The sequence below is a fragment of the Labrus bergylta genome, chromosome 17 (assembly GCF_963930695.1).
Source record: "Labrus bergylta chromosome 17, fLabBer1.1, whole genome shotgun sequence".
Classification (NCBI taxonomy): domain Eukaryota; kingdom Metazoa; phylum Chordata; class Actinopteri; order Labriformes; family Labridae; genus Labrus; species Labrus bergylta.
In genome coordinates, this window is record NC_089211.1 from 3304372 (window position 1) to 3331987 (window position 27616).

The 27616-nt window shown below is 38.5% G+C and overlaps 1 protein-coding gene across 1 annotated transcript; it reads left to right on the forward strand.

Annotated features, from left to right (window-relative positions):
- Nucleotides 1–1948: 1948 nt before the first annotated feature.
- adra1ab (adrenoceptor alpha 1Ab) lies at nt 1949–26684 on the forward strand. Its single transcript, XM_020630581.3, has 3 exons — nt 1949–2081; nt 10136–11377; nt 22496–26684. The coding sequence occupies exons 2-3, from the start codon at nt 10462–10464 to the stop codon at nt 22966–22968; spliced, it is 1389 nt and encodes a 462-aa protein (XP_020486237.1). The 5' UTR covers nt 1949–2081; nt 10136–10461; the 3' UTR covers nt 22969–26684.
- Nucleotides 26685–27616: the final 932 nt, after the last annotated feature.

Sequence of the window (27616 nt, forward strand, 5' to 3'; positions counted from 1 at the left end):
CCACTGATTCAAACCAAGCAATCATGTTTTTATACTCGCACAGGGACACAAAGAAGGCACATTTTAATGCAAGATACAGTCAGAGCGTCCCTGAATGAACTCTGAAAGTTGCAATTTTACTTCATGGACTAGAAAAATCCATAATGCTGGATCAATAAAGCTGGCGGCAGCAGACTTATGAGACAACTCTGTCTTTAGAAGATGAATGCACCACTCTGCCATTCAAGACAGATGGGGAACAATTCTGAAATGGAACACTGCTACAGGGGCCTTCAGTGGCATCTGCACCTATGGTCAGCTTGTGGAGCCATCGCACAACACATAAATAACTACACATGAAACAATAACCCGACTTATTTGTCAACCATGAGGTAGTGGTGATGTACTGGATCCCCCCAAAAACTGTTCAGGGTCTGCCTAAGTATCTCGCCACAAAGTTATGACATGCAGCTCCACAACAGAGCCATTACCTTCAGGCCCTGGAGCTGCAGGTATCTCTTTTCTTCTGGCTGACATCTCCCAAAACAGTTTGCTTCAACTTTGCAGCAGCAGTTGCGAGGAAGGCAACAGATGAATGGCAATGGTTTTGGTCCACTGTTTTTGGGGTTTAAGCTTTAAGTGTCCACCAGTTTTTTGTTTACCAGAAATATACCAGAAAAGTAATGATAAATGTCATTTAAGATTAAGATAATTCTTCTGACATAATCTCCAAAATAAAAAAATAGGACCAGTCAAATTTCTATTACTTTAAGACAACTGAAATGTCTTCTTGGTTAGAAGGTTTAAATAAATCAACATCTGCTGTTGTAGGATTGAGTGTCACACTCAGGCACTAACCTCGTCCCTTCCAGATTCTGCAGCACTGCATCACTATCAGACTCCTTCTGCCTTTTCTCCAGATGAACAACAACCATCCAACAATCATGACGTTGTGCTTATAAGGAACAAGAATCATTTGAAGTGTTTGAATTAAAGGAGGTTGTAGTTCTTCTGTCTCAACTTGTCAAGTGGGACATTGTTGCTCATTTAAAAGATTGTGAAGCTGAACAAAAGGTCAGAGGGTCACCAAAATCAAATCATACTAAACCAATAAGAATAAGGAGGTTGGACTAATATTGTTAGGATCATTATATTTATGTCTTTAGCAGCCATTTCCAAGAATTTTGTTCTCTATTGAAGACATATTGTCTTAAATAGGCAACAAATACTGTATGTATGTGTTCATTTTTAAAAATTGATTTGGTGATTTTTTTTTTTTCTTCTATTTTTCAGTTAAGGTTTTAGGAAATCCCCCAGAGAAAAGGGTCTCTTTGTTGGGGACTATTCTTAGATACATATGACTTTGTTGCTCAAAGGAGTATTTTGAGCCACAGGATGAGGCATACGTAATCCACTTAAATATAACTGCAGTGCATGTGAAGGTGGATGTCACATAGTGAAATCCTGTAACTCACTGATGTAGTTTAGGCTAATAGTCATATAGAGCTTTACAAAAAGAGGGAGTTGGCTAAATTTGTAGTGTATGTTTTTATTATGTATTTTCCATTCCTTTGGCATTTTAAGATAAATATAAAGACAACAATGAAGTACATGTTATTTAAATCATAAAAAAAGGAAAGAAAACATATACTGAATGTTTGTTTTTGTATCCTAAGTTTCATTATTTAAATGTTTTGTGGACTTCAAAAACCTTCTATTATGCAAATATCAAAAACCTTCCTCAAACTTCCAAGTTTGCCTCAGATATCCTATTGAGGGTTAATGATCACACAGTAACAATAGCTTTTTAATTGGCTCAGAGCAGCTCACTCACAGTAGGTAAAGAAATGAGGAGGGCTCGTGAACATTCGCTAATTAAAGTAGTGAGCGGCTCGTGCCGGGGGCGGGGCGTGGGTGGATCAGGCCGGGTGGTCCACTGTGACTTTCTCTCTCACCAGAGGAGGCAGGACGACGGCAGCAGGGAGGGAGGAGAGCAGTCGCGCTGTCTGTGGAGGACCGAATATGCATGACTGCTTTGAGACCAAACTGAGCTGAATCTATCCCCCTCTTTTTGCAAGGGAGGTGCGCGTGCTCTGATTAAGGTAAGACACTTTTCTCCCCCACCCCCCTTCTCATCATCAAACAGCTTACCTCAAAGACTGATTGGCATTTAATTTACATAACGGTTAATTCTGATTGTTTTTGATTATTTTTAATCAAGTAGAGTGTGATGATTGTTTTTTTTAATAGGCTTGATGAGAACATTGTGAAAATTGCTTTTTTTTTCATCATCAATGGAAAAGCTACTTCATGCAGCTAGATATTCAGGGTTTGATTAGTCCCTGGATATTTCAAAAGTGTTCAAACATGATAAAAGTAGACAAAAATGTTTCATTTTCTGTAAAAACAAAACTGTTTATCTCATTCCTTTCCCAGCCTTAATTAGCTTTACAGTAAGATGATTTACATCAACAGGTACATGTTGCATACTGAGCAAAGGATGGAAATGTAAATATTTGATGACTTAAAAGAACATGATGAATGGTTATAGTTGTAGGAGACTGCAGGAGAAGGAGAATTACACATTACATCTGGAGATAAACACACTAGCAATAAAACGTGTTCGGATGGATGAAAGCACAAAACACTTAAATGTCCTTTCCGCAGCGTGCAGCTCGTGTTCAAGGTTGATCAAACATAATGATTTGGAGGTTTTGAATTATGAACTTCCAGGACTGACTGTTTCCCCAGCGAGAGAAAGCAGCAGTTCAGAAATGAACTTCACACATAGTCATCCATCATGATATACTGCACTGCTTCAGAGACCTGACAGGAACAGTTACACTACAGTGTTTGTGGAAAACGATTGATAAATGAAGTGTTGTGAGGCCTATAGGCTGGCAGCAGAACAGATCCTCATGACAAGGAGATTCATGTGCATGCATTTGATAAAGGTTGATGATAGAATGCATTGATTTGAAGACGTGATTTAAAGGAGACTGATCCATGTAAATATTGGAAATCAATGAATTTGCTCAGTGGTGTTGTTTTAGCAAACACCACTTGTATGGATTTTAAAGGAAATGGTTGGACAAAACCTTCAATGTAAAGGTGTCTATACGGCCACAGGGACTTGTGATTAGCTTCTTCACTAAATTCTAGGATTATATGTCAATGCATTAACTAAACACAAAAGAGTAATATTCAACAAGTAGTTGATTGATGAATTCATTATTAAATAGTATTACAGTCCAGTCCTTGTGCCCAGGAATAAGCATGTAGCAATAAATCAGAACGGTTACAGGTGATCCAGATAAACACGATGCTGAAACTTCAATCTTTCGTTCTACAGACTGTGATGACTGTCTCACAAAATATTATGAATATATAGATTCTTGCCACATAATTCATTGTTGTTTCATCATCGTGTGGTGCTTTAGCTCGAACAGGACCGTCTCCTCTGCTGTCCAGACAAAACATTATCATTAATATTATGCACCCATGAGATAAAAAAAGGCTGTCACATGCTCATGAGCTGCAGCTCTGATTGAATACACCGCGGTCAGGCTACATTAAGCCATTTAATAATCCTGCTAATATATCCTCTCCTAAAACAAAATCCTAATTATGAGTCCAATCAGAGATTTATTTGGCTGACTCGTTTCACTTCTCTAATGGCCACTCGTGCTGAGGAGGCTAACGGGAAAGTTTCTTCAAGGGCAATGCACCATCTCCCCATGAGATCTCATAATGGAATAAAATGAGCAGTACCCTTGGATTTCAAATGTAAATGGGGGTGTAATGGTATCCACTGGTGGCTTTTAATCCAATAGGCTGTTGTCTGTGAGCTGCATGCAGCCACATGAATGAATGAGCTGCTGGTCAGCTGAATGAAATGCCCTCAGGCCATATTGGATCAGATGTACATTTAGAGTCTGCTTTATTGACCAGCTTTTATACATATGGGCAATTTGACTTCAGTGTACATACATGTGTGTGTTTACAGACATACATGCCTGCATACAGCTTGTTAGTGAAACCAAAAAAACATATCCACGTGTACACATGAAAGTGCTGCACTATACATATATATACTGTACATTCTTATTATATATATTTTAATATATTATTATATTAGTCTATATTATATTACATTTAATTATATTACACTATATTGTTCATATTGCACTATATTATATTATACTACATTATATTATATAATTATATAACTGCACTCTGCATTACTGTGGTACAACACTTCCTTCTTCTCTGCTGTTTACATTACTTGCTGCTATTTATTTATCATACCAAGTCACTTTAATCATCACTTATCACTTTATCTTGCCATTCCCTTCACTTACGTCTCAATTCCCTGCATAGTTAACTTCATCATTCATTTTGTACTTGTATATACCCCCTATTTCTATTTATCTTATCTAATCTATTCTGTTGAATGTGTATTTTGTATCACCTTTCTTGTCTGTGCTGCTGCAACGCCTGAATTTCCACTCTGGGGATCAATAAAGTATCCTATCCTATACATATTTGCACAGTATGTAGTCAGTAACACAATAGGACAATTGTGCAATGGTAAAGAGTGCAAAGGATGCTGAAGTAAATATGATATTGTTAGATTGTAATCAGCTTTATATCCATGAGGTAAGAGGGCATGGTGATATGAAATATATATATATGGCTTTCTATGTTGGACAGCAGGCATTGATGTCTGCACCCTTTTTTTTAAAATGAATTTATTTAAACATACATTTTATGTAGCCAAGGTTGGTTCTTTACCTTGCTTAATTTTCCTTCCAACAAACTGTCCAATATCTCAGAATTGTACTTTAATAATAAATGTATTTTTTATACATTTGAAATGAGATTGAGATACTGGAAGGAGTGAGTAATTTGACATTTTGACTGATACATGACCTTTACAATTAATCTATTTTGAATACTCTAAAAGGGTAGATTGATGAAACACTTTGGCATTTTGATGCTTCACTTCCTGTAGGAAACAGGTCAACATATTAATGTGAATTGTGACATTTCTGTTTTGTCTTAGAACAGACTTTCTTTACATGCTCAGGTCAATTGGCTTACAAGTATTGTATGAATCAGATCATTTGTTTTGATATCTCATGACTGCACATGCTCTTTTGTCAGAACATAAGCAGCTCAACAATGTTTGCGTTTTGCCTGAAGTCCTCCTTACCCACAAGAAACAAATTATACATGAGACGTAAATATCACAGGATGGGGCCAGAAGGGGAGTGGAAAGCGTCGATAGCGGCAGAGACTGAAAAGGTCATTTAACACACCTTACACTCATTCATCATTTTGTCACAGCGCTGTTGACGCCCTCATACTTCTATACTAATATATGCATGAATTCAACATGAAGCTGAGACATGCAGGGGTGCTTATAGTCAAGTGGGTGAGCTTCATGTTTTCAGTGTGGGGAGGAAGCAACATGTTCTCACTCCAAATTCATCAAAACAGCAGCTTGAAGCCCTAAGCCTTGAAATATGTCGATAGAAACAACGCTGTCAGAAGATAATGGCGCCAGAGGTTTATATCTCCATCAGACAAAAGCTGAGGAGTTCTGAGATTTTCTTTGACACGTCCAGGTGTGGTCAAGTTTTAGACCGAGCTAGAAGTATCCAAAAGTGTCATCCATTTATATTCTAAAAACCAAACTCCCTGACAATCCATCCACCATCATTATCAGTGGTTAATATTGTTAAAAAAAGTTTGGTCAGGTTTAAGCACAATACATCCCTGGTTCTAGGTTTCAGAAAAGACAGTGAATATTGTCTGGCATACTTTTACGTTGGATCCATACAAATTACAGACAAACCTTAACTTTATTTGAGGTAACTAGTTATCATTCTGTATATTACTTAGCTAATATACAATAAGGCAACTTGAAAATAAATCATTGTGAAAGATGTCAACATTGACTGGTTCAAAAATGAATCATCCTTGGAAGCCCTGTTTTTGTTTGAACCATATATCACCATTACAATAATATTTTGACCTCACCATACTTCTTCTCAACATCTAAAGATTTAAATCTGGAGATATTTAATTATTAACTAACAGTCATTTAATTTCAGCGTTTGGAAAAAGAGAAAATGTGCAATATACTAGAATGACTAGTGAGGCAGACAGCAGGAAGGAGACATCACTGGTGGTGGTGATGGGAGTATGCAGGTTGTGATGAGGAGTGGGCTGAGGAGCAGATGGGCCTGGACACTGCTGAGATGGAATGGAGGTGACTGGGGGTGGAGGAGGGTCACAGTGGTCAAACTGAAAAGACAAACGGACAGCAGAAGAGAACAGACTTTAAAATAAGAGAGCAGCATGATGATTGGTCAATAGAGGTTGTCATGGAATCTGGTTGGTTTAGTAGTGAAAGAGTCAAATACATGGTATCGAAATTCTGCCGTCAAGGGGATGTCAATCAAAACAATAACAAAAAAGATGACGTCAAGGCTGGCAGGGAATCATGGGAGTTCTCTCTGCTACCCCCCTTGCATATTATCCTATTTTGTAAAGCATCTCAAGATAACACTTGTTATGAATTGGCTTGGCACTATACAAATAATGATTTATTGATTGATTGATTGATACAGCAACTGTACGGCAGCTTTCAGTAGCAGTTCCCGTTTCCTAATGCAGCGGTCTTTGAAGTAACATCCGGTGTTTCCTTGGCAACGATAAACATTTGTGTGTGTCAAGGCGGCTGCCACCACAAGACATGTCCCATTACAACTAAAGAGTTGTATATTTCTCTGGCTTTGATAACGGTTGGAAATATGAGGTTAAGTAAGTATTAAACAAAAAATATATATTTTAATGTAAACATTGTAATCAAATTATACAAATTATACCTTTAATGCCCCTAATCAGCTAATCAGCTAGGCAGGAAGACATGAATGAATGATGACTATCGAATGAATGTATGAAACATTCTTCCTGCTTGAACTTATGCTGAGCTTGATTAAGCTAGACAACATTGTCCAGAAATGATGTTATATGTAGACGCTGTATAGCTACTGTACAGTGTTGGAGTTAGGCCACTTATCAGACGTCTTTTTTAAGATTTGAGAACAGGCTGGCACAGCACTTGTACAGAAAATATATCAGCCTGGCAGCTTGAGGTCAAACATGTGTCACCTGTCCCAGACATGCTGCTCTTCATTTTTAACCTTAGGGAAATCTTATTGCTTTAATAAGAAAAGTTTGCTCCACCATGACACTTGTTGTCCAGTGCTGAATAAATATAACAGAAGCACAACAGATTGAAGTTATTTTGGTTTTAACTTTCTAAAATGTTGTCCTCCATACGGCCTTGGATCATCTAAATCTATCTCTTCAGACTACACTTTGCAGTGTAGTCTTCAAACACAGGTGAGCTGAGAAAAAAATAACTTTTTAGATGCAGCTAATCTCTATATGTGCAGACACTTCACCACACAGAGAAATGTCATTACAAGAGAAAATATATCCTAAAATATCACCTTGTTTAGCTCTTCAGGAAGAACAATCTGAGATACCCAGGCCTCTGGCTACTGATCCCAGCATCAAGTGTTTATTTGGGGGGGATTATGTTCTGCCTTGTGGTGGGTTGTGCAGCTAGCAGAAGCCTTTGATCCGATGCAGGAACATGTGACAAGCATGACCGTGCTCTCCAAAGGCTTTATTGCATCTGCTTTTTCTTTTTTTTCCCCCTCACCACGTTTATCTCGCTCAGTGACATCCCAGATCTCAAACACGTACACAGAGAGTGGTACTGAGTGGGTCTATCAGTGGCTGAAGCTTTCCCCGCCCGTAATAAAGTGCCTTCCTCAAGGTTCAATTCCTGGCCTGTCATCTGGAGGTTGAGTTAGTGCGCAGCTCAAAGTCACAAGACCTTAAAGGAAGCTATCACAGACTGCAGCTGAATGTCTTGTCTTTCAGTAGAGTGATCTTTCTATCATTTATCTCTGTATTCCCCCGCTTGAAAGGCTTGTTTTCTCATCACACTATGGATGATTTCCTTCCCCCCCCTCCAAAGGATTATTATTGTGCTACGGTGTCCTTGTCTCTGCCCATGCCTTTTGATTACGTCTTGTTTCAGTTATTTTCCTTTCTCACAACCGCTTCTGTTCAGAAGCTCACTGGCCTCCACGATCTCTTCAAATTTATATCTTACATTAATGCAGCCCGGTACAATTTAAATTACATATTTATGACAGGGTGTGTAATTGTCTGTTAGTTGCCTTTGCAAGATAACAGAGATGACCATTAGGCTGTAGTTTTATAGGGGATGGAAATAAAATTGTGTTTTAACAGGGAACACAAAGCTCCTGAAATTTGACATTTTCCACTTCAGCTGCATGTGCAGCTTTTCAACTTGAATTTTTTTCCTGCCATCCCAAGAGTAGAACTTCTGCATGAAGTCGTGATGTGCCTATGTGAGAACGCAGAAAATGCACAGAAATTAAAATATTTATTTTAAGGCTTTTTGGACCTTTATTTTTGATACAGGATAGAGGAAGAGGGAGGTTGGGGAATGACATACTGGGACATGCTTTTTTTTTTTTTTTTTTTCTTTATTGCAAGACAAGAGACAATACACTTACGATACAACACAAGAGACAATTACAGTAAGCACAGGCCAGAAAAGGGGTATATTCATGTTTCACTTGAGTGTGTGTGTGTGTGTGTGTGTGTGTGTGTGTGTGTGTGTGTGTGTGTGTGTGTGTGTGTGTGTGTGTGTGTGTGTGTGTGTGTGTGTGTGTGTGTGTGTGTGTGTGTGTGTGTGTGTGTGTGTGTGTGTGTGTGTGTGTGTGTGTGTGTGTGTGTGTGTGTGTGTAAAGTCAGAGTGAGAAAATGGAGAAAAACAAAACAAACACAAAGTCACTACAAAACAAGTAGTAGCAGCAGGTAACATTCAGGAAAGTCGTCCATGTTAGTGGGTGGGGGCGCTGTATTTAACATCCCGCCACCAGTGTCATGAACTATGAAAAAACAAAGAGCAGGACCCGAGTTCAGAAACCAAAAACATTTTATTTTGACAAAAAAAGGCAAAAGGCAAACAAAAAGGTACTTTCAAAAATGTCTAAAAGGTAAAACATGGAGCCACAAGGAAAACACTGGACGACGACCGACATAGATTGACAACTTACATAGACCGACATCCAACATAAAACAATGAACTGACATCAAGAGGGACGGAACGCTGAGAGTAAATCGACAGGAGTAGTCGACACATGTCAGACACAGGTGAGCCTAACGACACAGGTGAAGACAATGAGAGCAATCAAAACTGGAGGGAAACACACAGTAGCAGGAATGAACACAAGAAATACTGGGGACAAGAACTGCAATCTAAAACACTAAAGACACAGAGAACCACTAGGATAACAAATTGCAAAATAAACCAGGAAAAAAGCAACACTAGAGAAGAATAAGAAAAGCTAAAACAAGAAAATCTAAACTCTGAAAAACCAAACCAGACCAAACCATGACAAGCAATGTGCAACAGGTGCGATCGTCGTGCACATATTTAAGATGCTTCATGTTCTCATTCTTCATTTTTTCAAATCTATTTACTACTCACACTTCCTTTATGGTCTGTACTTAAGGGGATGAAGGCGCCTGAAGCTATTCCACATGGCATAGATATAAAGGCAAACACTGTCATAATAGTTTCATCATCGGCCATTTCCACATCGTCCTTTTTTACGTCATGTCCTACCTCTTGACCCCTCACCCTCCCACTGGGAAGTATATAATGTGAATATGCAAATAGGAAGATTTCAGGGGAAGCCTGTTCAGATATTTTCAAGAAACTTTGAGGAGTGCTTACTCAAGTGTATCTTATCTTTTGTTTACGTCAAGGCTTCTGTAATAAAAAATTGATTTGCAAACAAAGAGGTTTCATCAACTACAGAGTGATACTGTTACCCTCAAGTAATGACTGGTAGCTGTGTGGTAATATTCTAACCAACTTATCTCCCCTAGTGGGTCCTATTTACTGTGTGAGTTTTTGTTCCTCCAGCGCTGAAGAACAGAAAAGCACATGTAAATGTAATGAGCCTGTTTGGGGTATTTATAAAAGTGTTGGACTATGTGGTATTAATCATCTCTTTCCTTGTTTTGACAGGTTTCTTCAATAAAGCCTTTCAGCATGTCTGAACATGACTGCCACTTAAGAAGGGGAATATTCGAGCTATTAAGCTTATCCGGAGTAAACATGACAATTTATGGCAGTGCTTTTCCCTCTCAACTTGACATTCTGCCAGGGGAATTTGACAAAGGCCATGTGACTGGCAAGGAGATGGCAGGAGCTGCTGTTGCCAAGGCAAAAAACAAAACTCAAAGACCAGTTTATGTTGTAGGAAATGCTTTTAACTACTAAATAAGAAAAAAAGAAGAGCAAGGTGGAGTTTTGAAGCTGCTGTTATTGCTTCAGAGAACCAACACATTAAGATGGTTCCTGCTGAGAACATGAGCGTCCTCTCTGCAGCTGATCCCTGCATGAACTGCAGCTCCACCGCCTTCCCCGAGCTGGATGTTGTCAAGGCTGTTTTGTTGGGGACGCTCCTGGTGGTGTTTGTTGTGTTCGGAGTCCTTGGCAACATCCTGGTCATCCTGTCGGTCTTGTTCCACCACCACTGGCGCTCCGTGACTCATTACTTCATCGCCAACCTGGCCGCCGCAGACCTGCTGCTCAGCTCTGCCGTTCTGCCCTTCTCCGCCACGTCGGAGGCTCTGGGCAGGTGGGTGTTCGGCCGCTCCTTCTGCAGCGTGTGGGCCGCCCTGGACGTCCTCTGCTGCACCGCCTCCATCCTCAGTCTGTGCGTGATCTCTATCGACCGCTACTTAGCTGTCAGCTACCCTCTGAGATACCCTGCCATGGCGACCGGACGGCGAGGCCTGACTGCGGTAGCCGCTCTCTGGGGACTCTCGGCAGCGATATCAGTGGGGCCTCTGTTCGGCTGGAAGGAGCCCGATCCAGAAGACGAGACAGTGTGCCGGATAACGGAGGAGCCCGGCTATGCTTTGTTCTCAGCTCTAGGATCGTTCTACATACCCCTGGCCATCATCCTGGCCATGTACTGCCGTGTGTACATTGTGGCAAAGAGAGAGACAAAGACCCTCAGGAAGGGCAGTGAGGGTGGAGGGGTGGAGACAGAGGGGGTGACACTGAGGATACACAGAGGACATGCTGCTCTGTCAGAGAAACAGGACGATGAAGAGGGGAAAAAGAAGCATAAACACTCCACGTTCTCCCTGCCGAGGATGCTGAAGTTCTCAAGAGAAGAGAAGGCAGCCAAGACTCTGGGCATTGTTGTCGGCTGCTTCATTCTGTGCTGGCTCCCTTTTTTTCTGGTTTTACCCATCGGTAGGTACCTTTTTGAAACTCTCCTATTTTTTGAATTGGCATTAAACCAAGCTTTTTTCCTTTTCATGTATAATTAAGTGTAAAAGCTTGGAGCTTGTTTCTCTCAAAGATAAACCTCTGACAGTCTGCTAAAAAACAAGGTCCTATCTCAAGAATTCTAAAATCCTCTTTTTTTTTTTTTATCCGAATCTGAAATGATCCGTCCCCAGGACAATAAAAAAGATTTTAAGCTTCTTCTTTTAAGTTGTGAATCTGTTCTTGCTCTCTTTTGAAACATTGGACAGCTGAAAAAAGTTTTTAACCAAAACGTGACGAAAACATCTCATAAATGAGCTTAACCTAGGGTAAGGTACTGTATCGATGGTAGGGTAGGTTACTTTCCATCGATAGCATCGATACATTGACAGGTGGGTATGTGATGATTGTAAGTCAGTTTTAATTTCATCTTTTCGAGCTATTTTTGTCTTCAATAACTCTTGAGGTAATATCTCTACCAATGTTAACCCAGCACTTGTTTTTAAGATTTATTTTTGGGGTGTTTTGCCTTCATTGGATAGGACAGTGGATAGAGTAGGAAATGGGGATGAGAGAGTGGGGGGGAATGACATCAGGGGGAAGGAGCCACAGGTCAGAATCCAGCTTGACATGCCTCTACACATGGGGCGTGAATTAACTGCCAGGACATCTGTGCCCCAACCCAGCACTTTTTTTAGTCCCTGTTCATCAAAAACCATCGTGTTGTCAGAACACTTGTCTCATTCAGAAGAGCAAGGAACGACTGTAACATTTAGTTATGTCCATTTTGTATGGTTTAGGCAAAACACTACAAAGTGATTATGGATTCATATGCATAAAACTTTTAACTAGAGATACTTATATATTGCTATTTGGGCAAAAATGGTCTAGACATACCTTATAAATAAAACATCTTTGAATTAACGAACCAGCAGTAAGTGGTGTTAAATAGCCTGATGGGTATTCAAAATGATTTCCCCACATTTATCTCTGAGGAACACTTTCTACAAAATGTCTATGAACTAAATGCGATGAGATACTAATTACAATAAAAAAAAGATGAACAAAATGGGCAGAAAACTTTATGCCAGTGTAAATAGGGAACTTATTATGATAGATCTGCTGCATAATTATTGAGGAAATAATGTGTTATTTTACTCTAGAAGGGATTATGAATTAATCAGGAATTCACTCCATCATGAGAGCATGAGGGATTTCTTGGATACTCATTTCCTGTAGAGGTCAGGTTCATTCAAATAGTGAGAGCAGAAACACTGAATGGAAGGCATCGGATTAAAGATGATTCATTTTCTGTAGTCAAACCTCACTGTTCATAAAAGCTCAAGTGAAAAAAAAAAAATCAGGAGCTGAGGGAAAGTCAAATGTCCTCTAAACCAGATGCTCTGATATCGCCAAGAAATTATACCTCCAGTTTGTCAGTCAGTCAAAAAGACGTGATAACAGTGATGTTATCATGGATGTAAGGGAGGGAGGACATTATGAAGCCTTATCTGGAATCTTAATAGCCTGTTCAATAAGTCTTATTGCTAGAGTGAGATAAGTGAATGTCATCAGGGGACCAGCGTGTATTTAAGGATAGTAGTGTGTCAGCAGTTTGCTCCCAGCTCACAGATGGGGAGATTATTTCTGAAACATGTATTTGGTTACACACACCGAAATCTTATTGAAGGAGGGAACAGTCTATTGTACACGATGAATGAAAGGCTTTATCTGAACAAATAATAGGCTGTGTGTCTTATCTCTCTCTCTCTTTTTCATGCCTGTGTGCGTTCATAACTAAGGCCCAATATTAAATCCAATCGCAAACAAAAGGAGAGCTCTACTAAAACTGGGATCAGCTGCATGTGTTAAATTAACAGCCTTTTTTTAATACAGCATTTAATATGACACAAGAACTAAAGTTATTATAGTATTAAATGAATAAAAGTCAGTTCCACTCTCTCCAGAGCTGTATCAAACAGTCTTCATCAGATGAAGGCACTCGCTCAGGTCATGGAGAGCAGGGGAGCGTTTGCCTTGTCAGAGCAGAACTTGTATTAATATTTATTATTTGGGCTTTGTTGCTACAGGCTAGTAGTAGCTTTCTTTGCATTTTAATGTGTCCTTATGTTGATACTTTCAATTGTTCCTTTGGACATACAACATTAAGAATGAAGCTTTAAGATTTATATGTTGACTATGTTGGGATACTTTTACAGTAAAAAAAAATTATACACAGGATTATAACATCGTCCTATAGTGAGATTTTAATCATGTATGGAAAGCTTTAGAAAAAGAGATGATGTATTGTCAAATAACTATTTACAAAAAAGAGAACTAAAGTTTCGTTAGATGGCTGTTCATCATGAGCCTGGTTTTATTGAAATATTTCAGTCTGGAACATCTGACTTAACACGAGAACAGTCATTTTGACTGTTTACGAATTATTTGCATATCATTTCAATAATCAATATCAAATATAAGAATAAATGGATCTGTAATGTTGTGAAAGGTATAATAAACTTCAGGACACAAACATTAAATTCTAATGAATTTGAAATTTGAATAGTTTATCGACAACCACGGAAACAGCAGCTGGCGTTTTTTGCGAATGGGAATGATCTCTGTATCATTCTCAGGTTCAATCTCAAAGCCGGTGTCAGATGAAGTTTCGAGAGACCAGGAGACGCCACTTTCCGTATCCGAACCTGTGCCTCCATCAGACTCTGCCTCATCAAGGCTCTGGTGCATGGCTAAAGCCTCTGTGGCAGCAATCCTCCTCCTCCTAATTTACTCTATTCTGCCTTTTCAATGTTGATTAATTCAAATGTATGTCTCCTATTCTTTCTATGTGGTTTTAGGCGGGTAAGCTTTCTTTCCTCCTTGGCTCGAGCATTATAAACAATAGTTGCTAGGCAACAGCGATGCGCACCTTCAAGTAGTGGTGGGTGATATAACGATCTTAGATCGTGAAGGATTTTAACTTGTTGATGATCTGCCAAAGCAGAGAGATCGTAGAACCGGACTAATGTGTTTATTCTATCATGCTGCAGTTTATGCTCCTACACAGACACGTCTCCTCCTTTTTTGCTCCGCAGCAGTGAAAACTTAAAGTCCGCAAAAACAACTCCATCTCGGTTATATGCAACTGTTTTGATATTTTTCCAAACCGACACGCTGTGAGCAACAGTTAACTTATCTGCATAGTGTGCACAGTTAAGATTAGTCTACATCTCAGATAGCGACACAGAGAGACGTTAACAGTCAGAGTCAGACAGGGCGGAGCTCAGACAGTCAGTGGAGATATAACCCCGGTGTTTCAAATGTTGCTGTCGGTGTTTTCTGCTCTCCCTCGGTTTTCAAAAGTTACTTATCAAGCCTCTCCACCCGAAGCTCACCTGTTGTGATAACGGAACCTATAGGGATTAGGCTAAACGATGTTACTAAGCAGCAGGCAGGTGAGAGTGAGTAACCATGGTGACTGTCTGTCTGTCAATCAACAATGTCCCGCCCCCTCTATGAATTAAACTCTTCTGTCAGTAAAACTTACTTTGATCATGTGTCACAGAATGAACACATTCTGTATTATGTTTGATTATATATAAACTAATCTAAAGTTAGTCCAATGATGTCATAAAAAACAACAAAGCCTATAAACAAAGGCTACAGAGCCCGTATGAAGCTACAGCTGTAGGAACTCTGCAGGGCTAAAATAGAACAGAAACACAAGAACTCAAAGTCTACATGTTTTTAAATGATTGCATCACTGCGTGAAAATGTTCCTGATGAACATAAAAAAGAGGACACATAACTAAATCATCATTTGAAAGTGGTGAGGAAAACCTTCAAATTGTTCTTAAATATTGATCAAATTGAGGGAAAGATATTTCTGGTGCTAAAGATGTTCTGGGTGAGAGACCTCCAGACCTCCTACAAAGATGTTTTTCAAATAGATTAAACCTGTCTGCACAGTTTTTGTGCATTTAAAAACATTATACAGGGAAATAAGTTTGGTTGAAGTTTGATAAGACTGGTCAGCAACTTACAAATTTGTCTAAAGAACACTATGAAAAAAATCGTGATCGTGATTTTGCCAAAAAAAAAAAAAAATGATAAAAATTATATTTTTCCCATATCGCCCACCTCTACCTTCAAGAGCGGGAAAAAGTAGTGAATACTGAAATGATACACTGGCTATAATGCATGCAGTCAATATGCCCGCTATGGACTTTCAAGGTAGAAATACTCAAAACTCTTTTGTGTTTTGTGTTTTTGATAAAATTACAATGCTAGAATAAAATATAGGCACATTTAAGAAAAGTCATGGTCCTGTAGTTACGTAGGTTTTATTTTAAGTAAGTTATTACATTGCAAAATTAAAAAACTGTCAAAATGACTGCCTTGGTCTTTCTAGTGTTAAGTGGTTGTGTAGCAACAACAGCAAAATATATAACTGAACATTGAATAGGTTGATGTAGCAGCGACCTTCCTGTTATTTAGCTCCATTGTTATCCACAGACTCGTATTACTTAATGATTTTTTTTCCCCCTTTGAACACATCATGATGAAGAACATCAAGTGTGTCCCTCGCTGTGTTTCAACTCTGCTGCTCTGGTCTCTCAGAGGAGACATCGAAAAAATTCAATTACAAGTAACCAAATAGACCAAAACACCACTGGAGCAGAATGGGCTTATGCTGCGATATGAAATGAACCAAACTAGTGTGCTGCCCTAAGAAAGCTATTATAGATAACAAGCATGTGGCCTAATGGGCTGTAATGCTAGGAGGCATCCCCCTGTCACCCTCAAGCCTCTGAAGGCAGCAAGTCATCAAGAGAGCAGCTCTGCATTTCAATTGAGACAGACCTTCACGGCTCAAAGCACACTGTTCATATAAGCTCTGAGCGATGATAGTGTGTTTTTTCAAATCCTCCTTCAGTATATCTCAGACTTTTGCATTATGTATTTCTACTTGTGCACCTCAGTTTGAAATCCTGTTTTATGCTGAAGCACTTGGCTGCATTTGCTTGGTTGCTGCAAGACAGTACAGCATGCGGTTCTCAGGCTCAAACCTTCACAATATTCATCAAATGAAAGTTAAGAAACTGTTGTTTTAGTGGGATGTGTGAATTCCCTTCATTTTCAAGTTGTTCGTCAAATACTGTTAACCTAATGTCTCTACTGGCAGGCAGTGGCTAGTCTTATCACTGTCTCATATTAGGGGAGGATTTATTAATAGTTCAGCATTGAAGCCTTGTGTCTGGCAGGCGGATTTCTTTAAAATGAATTAAGAACTTTTAGTTTTTAACTGTATGATTACCGATCCTTTCCTCTGCTTAAAAAGTCGTTTAGTTTAAACTTAGTCTATATCAATCAGGGATTGTTACTGGACAACCCAGTCTCATGTCAAAATGTGTAATACCTACGTTGGTCCATAGGGCAAAACGTAGTAGTTTCACAATGAGGGCTCTAAAATTGTGACATGCCTACGTTTCCTTTTGTCTATTCTTTTGTATAGGCATACCTCAGGTCACGTGACTGCCCAGTTTTCCCCTGGCGAAAAAAAAAACATGGCAGACATCCCTTCTATTTTCGGCGGAAAATGCAATATTTTAAGATAGTTTGAGGCTTAAGTGTCGTTTTGATAACCTTTCTGGCGACAAATGTACATTGTATCTTCATAATCTTCGTTCAGTTTATGTTTATGATTTTTAGTTTGTTTGTTTCTACGAAGATTCTTTCAGGTCTCGCTAGAGAAACGTTTTCTACTGTTGCTATGGTGATAGCTATGGACGCTATCAACAACGAACCAGAAGGAAGTGGATGTTCGGTTCGCGACTCTTATTTCGGCTGCTCTGGTTCCAGAATTAAATTTTCCCATCCAAATCTTCCATTGATTTTTCACAAAATCCTTATATCAAGAGATTGGCGCCTGGGACCAAGACAACAAGTTACCCCAACACTCGTGACTATAGTACATTCAATTCGGCACCAAAACGGCGTACAAAATGGCGCCATTCAGTATCAAGCTGTATGACTTGACTCTGAGGAATTGTAGTATTTTAGACAAATCTCAGTGTTTCCCTTACCTAAGAAGTAATATATATTTAAATGAGGGTACACAGGGGAGTTTAATTGGATGGTTAACACATTTATGTTATGTTAAAAACATAATTGATACATTTGTTAAAATGTATTTTAACCATATATAGCAGCTCCCCCTGTTGTTTTGGTGAGCTGACTACCCTCACGTGATACTTTGTTCCAAGACCTCTCTAAAACAGTTATTCCCATGTCTGTAACCCCTTTTGTTGCTGAGGTATAAGCCTTCAAACATGGTTCAAAGAGCATTATTTCAAAATAGGGGTCATGTTGAAACCTCATCTTCACATATGTTACTCTCCAGGATGAGACCTTTCCAACGATGTATGTCGCTTAGCTCTAAGCCAAAAACTTAAATATTCTCATTTCATAGGCATGGGGTCTTGCAGTCATACTTTCATAGAGCTCTTTCAAAGCCCAGTACATAAAATGTTTTTATTTTATTATTTTTTTTATTTTGTTTGTTTGTTTGTTTGTTTTAGTTTAAGTACACCATAAAATCTGGGAACTATATGCTTGGAGGACAGAATGTGCTTGGTTTAGAATTATGGTTAAAAGTAAAGCTCTCTTGTGCTCTTTTCCATATTAATTCATCCTAGTACTTTTTTTTATCCTTCTTTCCTTATAGAAGAGTTAATCTAGTTTGTCATCATTCATTGTTTTAATATTCAGTTTAATGTCTTTCATAGAGCAACAGGGTTGAACAGGTCAAAAGGCTTCATGTCTAGGCCTCAAATGGTCAAATTAGCTCTTTTAAGCACCTTTAAAAGGAGTTTTTAACATCAGTCTTGTTCACAAAGCATACAGCATATAATGGAGAATGACCTTCTGTCTTTTGGAACATTTTCACACTTTTTAACACCCTTTTTTGATGTTTTGATAAAAGTGTTTCAATTGTGAAAGGTTTGGCAAATTGAGAGTGGGGCCTTAAGTGACTTATGGGCTCACAAAATCTCTTAGAAGAGACCTAGGAAGTTGATTTTAGTTTTGGTAACAGTTCCCAATCTCACGAACAACTGGTGGGTTCTAGGTCAAACATACATTTATGAAAAAGGGATTCAAAATTTGAGTCTACGGAGAGAGAGAGGGGGGGGGGGGAGGGGGGGCGTTGAATTGATAATGAACGCGCCCTCGGCCTTTAAACCGACAGTGGGCGTGACTGCACGATTGCGCATGTCAGCAGTACACTGGCAGACCATAGCATAATGGGCTTTTTGAATGGGTTTTTGCTTAGATTCCTGGAATGGGATCTTTGGTTAACACAGATTTAAAATGTGTTTTTGCAACCAACCTTAAAAAACATCAGTAAATACCCCCTGAAAGATCTAATAAAGAGGTCATCAATAATGACGTATTGACGATTATCATACGTCATTATTTGATGTCAGTGTCATGCGCCCGTTTGTAGTTCTTATCGCCGGCCGTTTACTTTATTGATTGCATTTTCTGGTATTAATCTAATCCGTCAGGATTATTTAGTTAAATAAAATCATAAAACTATATAAATCACACAAACTGTACAGTATTGTCTTTATGTATCAAGGATTGTTACATGTTATAGTTTATAATGTTGCTAATATGCATCAATCTGTTCCAATCGTTCTATTAAATTTGGTTGTAATGAAAGACATCCATGAAAATGTAACAGAAATCATTATTTATTGCATCGGAGCTTAGCTTGATGTCTAGCGTCTGATGTAACCCGTTTTAAGAGCCACAAACCGAACGTCCACTTCCTTCCGGGTCGTTGTTAATAGCGTCCATAGCAACCACCGTAGCAACAGTAGAAAACCTAACATCCCAACGTTTTTCTATCGAGACCTGAAATAATGTTCGTAGAAACGAACAAACATCATAAACATAAACCGAACGAAGATGATCAAGATACAATGTACATTTGTCACCAAAAAAGGTTATCAAAACGACACTTAAGCCTCAAACTATCTTAAAATATTGCATTTTCCACCGAAAATAGAAGGGATGTCCGCCATGTTTTTGTTTTTTCGCCAGGGGGCAGTCACGTGACCTGAGGTATGCCTATACAAAAGAATAGGCAAAAGGAAACGTAGGCATGTCACAATTTTAGAGCCCTTATTGTGAAACTACTACGTTTTGTGCTGTGGACCAACGTAGGTATTACACATTTTGACATGAGACTGGGTTGTACTGGATGTAACTCTAGTTTTATGAGTATGTTTGTAGTCATTGAGGAGGAGGGAGGCAAAGACGGAACAGCTACTGTAGGTAGGCATTGGCAGATGTAAGCCTGGTTAGGTAACTACAACTTTTATCTGAATCAGTTTTCATCCATGTAAGATGTACAGCCATCATGCTTCTTTGAATTTTGACTTAGCGTCCACACAATTCATGGAACTAGTTTCAAATAAAAACAAGAGAGAGAGACCCAGATTAACTTACAGTATGAGGAGGTAGAAATATTTGTTTTATTATTATTATTATCTATTTGCCAATCATAAATCAATTTGATGCATTGATGGCAGATCAGCTGCATCGCTCTTATATTAACATGACTCACTTTAATCTAATGTTCATTTCTTATTTGATCGTATGTCCTCGTTTTTTGTGATAATTGTTGCAAAACAGCTTAAAAAAGCACACTTCCTGTATAAGCCACACCTACTTCCGGTTTTATGTCTGAATACAGATACGTTTTTGGATGAACAGATGCAGATACTGATGCCTCTGCACACCCCTATCAGGCTCTTAAAATAAAGTGATGGCTGCACAATGGTCTCATATTGTATTTTAAGCCACTGTGAAGAGCTGCGTTTATAAAAATAGGTTTTGTACATAAAAAGACCTCTGACTGGAGTTGAACTGCTGCTATTTTCTCCTCAGAGAAGAGCAGTGTTTACTGTCTTGCAGTGTAAGCTTGAGCATATTATTTCCACTACAGATTTGAATTAAGTTAGTAGGAATGAATTGCAAAGGAACATCTGATTCAATTAGACGTTGAAGCAGTATCTCCATTAAGTGGCTCTTAAAATAATGGAGAATTGTTTTGTATCACATCTTGAGTCGTACTTTTATAGCTTTGGTCATGATTTCTGATCATTAATCAAATAACTGAAGGGGCAATAAGATTTTCAGTTCATTTACTGTTAATTTTTCAAAAAGGCACAGACAATGACATGGTTTGTGTCGCAACACGTGGGTTCTTACTCAGCTTTTTGTTGACCTACCTTGTTGATAACATTTCTGTGATGAAATACCCAATTTGATAGAGGCTTGTTACTTTTTCATTCTTTTTTTTGTCATGTTCCCCACAAAAAAGCATCTTTACTGTACTTTGTTTGAACTTCCAAAAAGTCAACACTCTCATCTTCTTGTTTATTTTGCATTTAAAACCCAACAAATGATTTTTTTAGTGGCGATCTCCAGTTGAAGACAACAAGGAAGTGTAAAAAGAAACTGCAGTTTCTTAAGTGTCCACTTGAGGCTGCCTCTAAAAGCTCTGGGGTCGTATTCACAAACATTCTGAGAATCCTTTCAGAGAGTTCCTAGCTTAGGAGTGATTCAGGAACATTCTCAGAGAAACTCTGAGCGAAGAAGGGACAGAAACTTGTATCTTAATGTGTAGGTGTGGTTGGCCCCCTTTTTAGACATGACACATTTTTTCAGAAGCTGTGATTGGTTGATCCAAAATAATTGAGACAAGAAGTCAATCCTAGAATCTAGTCAGACATTGGTGTAAAAATGAACACTATGAAATTATCATCTGTGTGAAAAAGACATACTGCCTACAAAATGTTTGAAATCACATGCCCACTTGTGTAGCGGTTTCTTCACCTTCTGATTGTTATGTCATCATGTGAAGAGCCTTAATTAGTGAATGGATGCACCTATGGAGGTAACCACGTGTAGAGAAACTTATGTATGTCTCACTTTTAACTGAAAAAAGTCAGAGATGGATTGAAATACCTGCAAAAATAATTTGTGTCTGTTGGCCTAACTGTGATTCAATAAAATTATTCTTCATGTAGTGTTTGGAGAACATTTCTCTATTCTATCGTCTGTTTGAGAAACTCTAAAGAGTCTTAAAAGTCCTCCTCAATACTACTAACAGAACACCATAGGTGCTCTTTTAAGGGCTTAGATGCTTTATGAATGACTTCTATCTTTACCGGAATGTAGTCCTTACTTTAAGGGGAAATTCTTAGAAAATGTCATTTTTTTTAGAATTTTGTCACTTGGAGCACCTCTTTGTGAATATGACCCCTGGTCTGTTTGACAGGTGGGCCTGTTAAAGCTGTTTCCAGGAGGCTAATGGCCTATGGCAAGTCTTTTTAACATTCAAAGTAAAGACTAATATTATTTTGATAAACACAACAGCATTTCTCTTAGTCAAAGATGTATTCACGTAAATAAATATGATTTTTCAAACCAATAAATGACCATATTTAGACAACTGTAATGACTATCTTGTCTGACTTGCCTATTAAAGATAAAGAATGTGTGATTTATTATCTCTTTACACCTATTGGGACCGTTATTGAGAAAATTAACTTGATACTTGATATGGGTTTTTATGCTGTTTTTTACAGGCTAGCTGTCTTTTTTCACTTGAATATGTGAGGCTGTGTTTCCTGCTAGATTTCAGCCACAGTGGAACGGACTGAAACCACTGGCAGAAATTGACAGCAAACAATGGGGACCCACTTGTTTAAAAGATTGAAAGACAGTGCAATATAAACCTGAACAATGGATGTGAACCCCTGAACAGTTCAGTAATATTAATTGTCAAACATGTCAATCTCAGAGCATGGCTACAAAAGTCTCCCTTCATAACCAGCCTTTCAAATCTGACAGAGACATTGTTGTGAGCTGAAGCACTAAGGTTAAACTTAATCAGTAGAAGTATAGAAAAAATGTTTGCAGGCAATGTGCTAAGTGCTCTTTAGCTCTGTGAGACTTAACATTGAAGGGGTATAACGTTTCTTTGCATTGTGTTCTGATGAGTGTCTGTGTTTTTTTCCCCAGGATCCATCTTCCCATCGTGTAAGCCTTCTGACACCATCTTTAAGATAACCTTCTGGCTGGGTTACCTCAACAGCTGCATTAACCCCATTATATACCCCTGCTTCAGCCAGGAGTTCAAGAAAGCCTTTCACAACGTGTTGCTAGGCCGCTGCATGAGGACGGGGGGATTAGCTGCCAAACCACAAGGACACATTACCGCCCATTCATCCAGCCCGGGTCCCACGTCCAACACCTCTGTTCTCTCAACCCAAAGCTGTGTCTCTGACTCCTCATGGGGTTGTTGCAGGGCACTTTCTACCTCATCGCCTTCCCTTGGTGCGGATCAGGCTCAGAGGACACAAATCCAAAGGAAGAGTCTGCTGAAGGCGTGGTGTTTGTCAGCGAATCGAACATCGATACCACAGAACCCCTCCAGTCATGGATCAGCTAAGGTCTTACGCCTCTCTCTTGGCGTTCCAGGAGAAGCGGTTTGATTGGCATGTTAAGGCAGAAAGAGGATGTTTTACTTTCACCAGACTTGAACTTTAGCTATGCCTCGGGGAAAGACTTAAGCTCAACTGTTGCACATGTATTTATTTCCCCCAGGGGCAAGGCTAGCTGATAGGGACTTGCCTCCGAAGATGCAGACGATAACTCTGCTGCCTTAAGGCTTTATGTCAGGGTAAATGCCTCGAATGTCAAAAAAAAAAAAAAAAACTTTTATGTTCTCTCAATGGCCTCACAGAGCTACTCCTGAACAGAGCTCTGCACATGCAAGAAGTCTGTCGAGTATTTTTCTAAAAATGTAAACCTCTTTTTTTTGTGTGAGGTAAAAAGCCTTTTTGTAAATATGGACATTATGTTGGATGCCATGGGTGCTATGAGTGGAAAGGAATAAATGAGATAAAAGTGTCTTATTGAGATGACATTGTAAAAGCACTCCAGAGAAAGAATTTCCTGAAACATTGTTGACATTTCTGCAGATTGCACCTAAGCCCGAGGGGGAAACTCATAAATCCTGGTGTAATTAGCATTCACCAACAGTTCTGAGAAGGTGGAAGCCGGTGGAGGTGTGCTTGTGCATTAAATGTTTGACCTCAGTTTAAAATGGATGGCTTTGATTATGAAATATCTGTCAAAGAGAGAAAATGTGTGCTGGGAAGGGAAATATGACTTGATGTTATGGTTTTGAATGTATAACAGTAAAACCTTACAGTTGAATGTCAAACAAAAACTCTTTATTCAAGCCCTTTCAAACTTTAATGTTTGTTTTTGAGTTTGTTTAAGTAAGTGTCAATCCGGAAGAAAGGTATTAGTGGGAAAACAAGTAAGAATAAACTGGATTTAAATTTAGTCAAAGAACATAAACCCAGGACTGAGTCCTGTGGGACTACTATTGCAGGATGAATCCGAAGAACCTTTGTTGATTGTTATCTTGGCTGTACTGTATGCAACCCCCTTCATTGTGTTAATTTCTGATATGGTTTAATAGAAAAAAAATGAAAAACTCAACTTAAAAAGGGCTTGCAAAGAAATGCCCACCATATCTTAAGTCAACTTTTTTTCTGGTGTCGTTGAACGAATGTCGTTGTTTTCTGCCAGAACAGTCCTCATGAGACATATTTTTCTCTTGCTAACCCTGCTGGTAAATACGTGATGCATGAGCAACTTAAGCAGCAAATGTCTGATGTCTTTGTCTCTCTGTAACTTGTATCTATTTGTCTGTTTTCGGATGCCTTCATAGTAAAAAACAAAAACAAATCATGACTGCCATGTTGGCATTTTTAGCTGATAAAGGAGCTTGTTCGCAAATATTCAAAGAATCAAAGAAAAAGACCAGTGTGCGTACATCCAAGCAAATTGCATACAGGTGCAAGACAAAACAAGTATAAAGTGCAGAAAAAAAGAGAATGGTCCGCTCACTGTTATTGTCAAATCCAAATTATGAAAAGCATTGTCATTTTGCTGATTAATGACTTCGAGTCTATAGGGTGACTACATTTTTCATGCAACAAAATCACATTGAAAGTCAATAGCAAGATGCAAATTCACAGCAGATGCAAATGTGTGCTTAACGTCTGCAAAGCCATTAAGCATTTAGATTTTCATTAATCCAACTTCATTTCAACAAAGTATTTTGAGATTGCTTTCTTGTCTTCTTGCAGACAGACCTGACAAAACATGCATTATTACTTTTTCAGATCTGCCTATTTCTGTGACTTGCTCAGTAAAACTTCAGACCTGTTTTTTTTTTTCAATTGCTCACTGTAAACCAAATCTACCGACTGGTGCAAATAAAGTTACTAAATGTACCTTAAAACACAAGAACTTCCATTTATTTTTTGGGTTGTAAGACAGTAATTTTTTTGGCAGTAATTCTTGTTTAAAAATTAAACAGAAACTCACTAAAATCAGATGACAGTGTTTGTTTAGCAGATGTATCTGGAGGGGGAAATATTTTCTAATCTTTTGGTTTGAACACACATAGACTAACTCTCTGTAACTCTGCATTTGGAAGACACATTTACGAGCTAAATTTTGACTTTATGCATATGTACGTTTTTACTTTGAATCTCACTTGAACCTCTTCTTAATATGATGAATTGAGCTTTGAATACTTATTTTTTAACCTTAATTATCCTGGAAATGAAGTCTTATTTGTTGCTTTGTCATGGATGGACTTTAAAATGGGGGACCTTTGGATATACACAGGAGCTCCACAAATAGACAAGTGATGCTATATAGCTAAGTTTGAGGAGCAGGACCACACCTCAAACCTAACCCCCTCCTCCCCTTTTGTTCTCGTATTCCGCACCCCTCCCTCAAATGCCTTTGGGAGGAAGGGGTGTAACGGCGTATCCCCAAAGTAAGCCTCTCAAGTCCAAAGATAGAAAGACGTTTTACATCGCCTAATTCAGAATCACTATTCCAATTCAATTGACTGTCAAATTGCACCCGTTGATGGTGAAGTCCATGCTAGTGAATGTGACATTGTGAAAGACCAGATTTTCAAAAGCTAACCTTTGAAGATATTAAATCACTTTTTAAACATTAGTTACAAGAACATTTCTCTCTAACCTTTAACGAAAGGCTTACAGATTATCATGACATGCTAACACAGAAGTAGACCCCCCCCATTTACAGTGGGGACCCTTAATTATTTCAAATCCCTCTTAGCAGTCACAATGGAACCTGATGGCTTCACAAAATGAAGTTCTTAGTGAAAGGTGACTGCATTGAATTGAATCTGTAAGAGTGTCTACTGTGTGCTAACCCAGTCTGTCTTTAATGAAGTGATGTATTCATTAGAAAACAAAGCCCGTCATCACACAAACACATAAACAAACATGATGTACTTCAGTGTGGAGATAATGTTTCATAAAACACAACTTGTAATGAACATTAATTAATACAGCAGCTTAGACAAACTTGTTTCTGGCTGTCTTATCTTTTTTTTTTTTAGAAGTTGTCGCACATTTCTTCAGAGCTATTAATCCTCTGCTTCCTCCTGGTACAAACAGATTTGCTTTTCTCTGCTGCGCCTGGATTAAAGGCGTTTTTCTCCCCCTGCAGGCATGAATACCTGAGAATGCTTATCGAAGAGACGCAGGATGTTGGAAGAATTTCTGGAAGACAAATGATTTGTCATTTTACGGTCACCTTAGGTTAGGGCATAATGAGAGGAGTTTCATCTTTCTGCGATGCTGTTGGAGGTTTGTACTCAAACAGATGCATTAAGTCACTGTTAGGAAGGATTATGTCTGTTTTTAAATTCTGCAACTTTTTACATTTGGAAAGCCACTAACGACTAATAAACATGCAGCTCCCATTTTCTGAGCTTACACAGCTGAGGACTCAGTGTTACACTGCATCATGGCAACAAGTTGGCAGAAGGAGATGTGTTGGCTTTTCATTAGAGGCATGACTGAATGCGGAAAATATAAATATATGTTAAGAAACAAAATTACATTTCATGTATCACATTTTCATAAAAAAATTGAATGGAGCAATATGTAAGATATCTACTGAATTAAACCATAAAAAGCAGATTTGATGCGGCCTAAAAAGCCTCTGCTTTATCTTAAGAGCTCCACGACTATAAAACTAGGATAAACATTGGAGATGCTTTTTAAAAATTGGAGAGAGGTTGAAAAGCAGAAAGGTTTCAAGACTGATTCAATACAAGCTAAACACTGAAGCTTCCCTGTCATGGTGACTTGCGTGCACATCGACTCTAGGGAGAAGGAGGCTCTAATGTTTTGAATTTAGACTCCAGTACCCTTTTAAAACTGATGTAAAAATTTAAATTTCTCATACTGAAGGTTTTAATCCTTTTCATCTCATTTCAACGCTATTTAAAGTTCCTGTAAGGTCGTGAGTTTGTGTGAGTTGTGGCGCCCCCTGTGGACCTCTAATTTATTTGCTGATCTTACATGTGTTAAGTGTTTCAAATCAAATCTCATCACATAGTTAGTCAGTATCATCTATGAACAATCCTGGTTTTAGAAGGTGTGTCAAAAAGAGAGTTTGTTTTTGGCAGTGTACCTTTAATCCCCTCGCCTGACACCTACGCTTCTTCAGATTTAAACAAAATACTTCATAGAAATGTTCAACCTTCTCGCTGTTTGGTACCCAGCTGAAAACTCCTCACATGAGTTTTAGATGATAGAATATGTCATGTTATTGTCCATCAACACAACAAACATGTATATCTGTATAGATGTACAAAAAAGACAGAACACAGGCAAAACACAAGAAGTCTTTTGAACTGCTGTATGAATCTCTTACATTGCCAACATTGTATTTGACTCGTCTGTGTTTTGAAAAGTACAGTATACTACTAAGATTTTCTTTCATTTATGTACCTTTATCTCCTCTCTATCACAGGTTATTAAATCAGGATTTCTTGTTGTTGTTTTTTTCTACAGATGTTTCTCTTAAATTCTAGGTTTTAAAACCTCTTTTCTTAAAACTGCAAGAATTTTACAAACACTCCCCCTTAACTGACAAAATTCCTTTAATCATTTTCTATCTGCACTAGTTTAAAACTATCCGTGCCTCCCGTTGCACTATTTATTTTTGTATTTTGATATACTTTATTAATCCCCAAGGGGAAATTTGGGTATTTCACATGCACAAACA